This window comes from Sorghum bicolor, chromosome 4, assembly GCF_000003195.3.
Source record: "Sorghum bicolor cultivar BTx623 chromosome 4, Sorghum_bicolor_NCBIv3, whole genome shotgun sequence".
NCBI classification, from domain to species: Eukaryota; Viridiplantae; Streptophyta; class Magnoliopsida; order Poales; family Poaceae; genus Sorghum; species Sorghum bicolor.
This window is the reverse complement of record NC_012873.2, coordinates 6,964,230-6,967,746: the sequence shown is the minus strand read 5'-3', so window position 1 is coordinate 6,967,746 and position 3,517 is coordinate 6,964,230. Positions and strand designations below refer to the sequence as shown.

Sequence of the window (3,517 nt, the reverse complement as noted above, 5' to 3'; positions counted from 1 at the left end):
ACCCATACGAACTTCGGGTGATCTTCGTGCCTCCAATCACCACCGAACCGTCTAGGTGATGGCGATCACCAAGAGTAACAAGCAAAGAACTCTCACTTGACCCAAACAAGGCACTAGAGAGTGGTGGATGCACACTTGACTCTTGGAACTCACTAGAGAAGGATTCTCTCAAGAAATCACTCCAATCTCAATCCTCTCTAGGCTCTTGCAACTCTCTTGCTCCACAACAAGTTTCTCTGATGTTCAAATGGGCAAGAGAGATCTCATGGACGAGGTGGAGGAGTATAAATACTATCCACCAAGTCCAAAGCTCGGCCAACCGTTTTTCACAGAAAACGGGGTCACCGGACGCACATTATGTTGCACCGGACGCACTGCACCGAGCGTCCGGTGCTGCATAACGGCTAACTGTACTTCGCTCTGACAGGTCACCGGACGCTAGCTCTCAGCGTCCGGTGCACCGTCCGGTGCTAAGGGAAAATTTACATGCTCCCTGCGCATGGGACCGGACGCTACCCGGTGTGTCCGGTGCTAGAGTCCGGTGCTTAGGAGAACCTCGCAAGCTCCCTGGGTAAGGGACCGGACGCTGCCTGGTGCGTCCGGTGCCAGCGTCCGGTGCCTAACCCTAGGCACTAGCCTGTTCCAACGGCTAAGGACCTCACCGGACGCACTCACAGAGCGTCCGGTGCAGCGTCCTGTGCCCCTTTGGGCACCCAAACTTCGTCGAAACGCGATCGCTCCAACACGAAGTTTGTTCCTCTCGATCTAAGGACTATCTCTGAGCTGCCTAGTGCTAGGTTTACCAAGTGTGCACCACACCTAAACCTAAAGCCTTGCCTAAGTCAAGCTACTAGATCAAAACCCCTCTTAATAGTACGGTCAAAGGAAAAACAAAGTCCTAAACTACTCTAAGTGCCCTTCTTCACCATATGGCACTTAGACCTAGTCTAGTCTCGACGATGTCCACCCATCCTTTGAAAACCGAAACGATTTCCACTATTAAGTTGGCATGTACGTCCCTGTCCATTGAGTACCTATTTACCATGACCTTACCTATGACTTTGCCTCTGCAAAACACACGTTAGTCAATGTAATTAACAATGTCATTAATCACCGAAATCACTAAGGGCCTAGATGCTCTTTCACGTGAAAACAATGGTGTTTTCATCAACAAAATAGGAAAAAGCAGGTGCATGCTGCCACAATTTTACCGACAAATCAAATTGGTCAAGTCTAGCATCACGACCGTGGAAAGGAAAAATCCTGAAACGTGGGAGAGAAATCACTTGATATTTTTACAGCCCAAGGGAACAGTAAAATAGGCAAACACATCAACAACAACACCACCACCAAAAGTTTTCAAAACAAAACTATCACCCCTATCTCGTGCCTGGCTAAAACTTGAGAACAAAACCGCGCCGGCGCAGGCGCAGCCGACCCGGCCGGGCCCGTGACGACCATCAAAGCCAGGCGCGTGCACCTCAGGCGCCAGCCAGGCCCGTCCGCGATTTTTGTGTCCCCCTCCAGCTCGCCGCGCGGTTCTGTTTGAAAGCAAGCCAGACCCCCGCAGAGAATGACTCGAAAGAAAAGCACATCACATCGGGATTAGCCGTAATTACCTTGGAGTTTAAAGGACCCAGTCGGGACCGCACGGCAGCCAGCGCGCGCCTTTATTACCCCCCCTCCCGCGGGCGGCAGAGGCTCCCCCGCACCGCACCGCACCGCCGCGCCGTCCCCGTCCCGAGAAATCAAAGCGGACCAGCTGCAGCGAGTCATCAGCCGTCAAGGAGAAGGAAAGCGGAAGCCGAGAGCGCACGCCGCCCGCCCCGCCCACCGGCTAGAAAAGAGAGGTCCGGAGAGGAGAGGAGTCCCACCACCTACCGCGCGAGGCTTGACCGCGGAAACGCCATCCATGTCTCCGTCGTCGTCGTCGTCGTCGTCGATGGGAGGCTCACTCGCGCTCGCCGCCGCCACGGCCGTCGCGTTCTCCGGCTCCCTCGTCATCTTCTCGCTCTGCCGCGCGCACCTCTCCCACGCCGCCGACCCGGAGCCGGAGACGGAGACGGAGCTGGAGGAGGGCGCGACGGAGCACGCCGCCCTGCGCCCATGCCTCTTGTCGTCGTCAGGTACGTACGAGACCCGTCCCTCTTCTTCTTCTGCCGCTGCCGCCGCTCCTCGGCTCTTGCGGCGCTTGTTTTTGCTTGCGGCGGACCGGGATTCTATTTCTCACAGCTCTGCTCCTTGCTCGCTGCTGCTGCATGCGCAGAGAGGCGGACGCGCGGGGGGAAGGCGAAGGCGTGGAGACGCAGGGGCGAGAGGCGGGTGCGGTTCGCGGCCGACGTCGTCGACAATGAGGGCGCACCGCCCGCCCGCCGCCACCCGCCTGCTTCCACCGCCGCCGCGTCGTCGTCGTCGGCGTCGTCCACCTGCAGGGACGCGGCGGGGTCGGAGGACCGCTTGATGCCGGCCAACCGGGAGGCGCTCTACCGCGGCATGCTCCGCGACCGCTCCGCGCACCGGTTCACCTGCTCCTACTGACCGTCCGGCCGGCCGGCCGGCGGACCAGCTCGATTGGTTGCTTCGTTCGTTCGCCGTTAGCGTCGTTCGGTAATCGGTAGGCAGGCTGTTGACTTCGGGAGGTTCATCCTCTTGCAGAACCGAGGAGGATTTTGTTAATAGAATTTTAGTATTTTTCTTTTTTTTATATATATTTGTGTTTTTTTTAACGTTTGATGAGCGAGGAAGGAAGCTCTGCTCTGTAAATATGCTGCCATTTTATCCGAAGAGGAAAAAAAAAATCAAAGTCTCTGAGCACGACTTGTAACGTGGTTGGTCTACAGTAGTACACGGCCCCGTTCACACGAAATTTCTACACCGAAAAAGTAAAAGGTTAAAAAGTGTCGGTAAATTCGTGGCTAGGGGGAAAAAGAGGGTGCCGTCTGAACGGGGCTAACCGGGTTAATGGCTCCGCGCCGCGGCCGCGTGATCGGAGCTCGTTGGTACGGGAACGCGGACGACGATTCGTTTTCCGGATTGGGCTGGAGACGGATGGCCGACGCGACGACGACGACGACGACCATCGGAAGAGCCTCCTTCAACCGGTCGCCGACGAGCTGCTGGTTCGGCGGGCCCACCCAGCCCCTCCCAGGATATGGAAGTACCTTCTCCTTTGGTTACCGTTACCCTGCCGGCAAAGGCTATCTTCTGCTCCGTGGAACTCTCTACCCAGCTAACCTCGTAAATAAATAAATCTATCTATACCTACTAATAAATTATGAAAATTTCAGCTGTCCGAAATTTTTTCTGCCGTCTATATGGGAATCGGTCTCCTGCCGTCTATACCGGAATTAAAATGTTTTCTAGGGTTCCCAATGTAAAATCTCGTTTTAGCTTTCTGTCCGCTCACGCAACCACTCTCCGAATCCCTGGCGTCGTCCGCTTGTAGAAGAGCAAAAATAAAATAAAATTTTTTAGGGTTCCTAATGTAAAATCTCCTATATTCTATTAATTTTCTTTT

General features: G+C 55.0%; 1 protein-coding gene across 1 annotated transcript; it reads left to right on the top strand.

The window, feature by feature from the left end:
* LOC8082920 lies at window positions 1,606–2,824 on the top strand. The gene is made up of 2 exons (XM_002453456.2): window positions 1,606–2,126; window positions 2,267–2,824. Exons 1-2 carry the CDS (start codon window positions 1,913–1,915, stop codon window positions 2,536–2,538), a joined length of 486 nt encoding a protein of 161 aa, XP_002453501.2. The 5' UTR covers window positions 1,606–1,912; the 3' UTR covers window positions 2,539–2,824.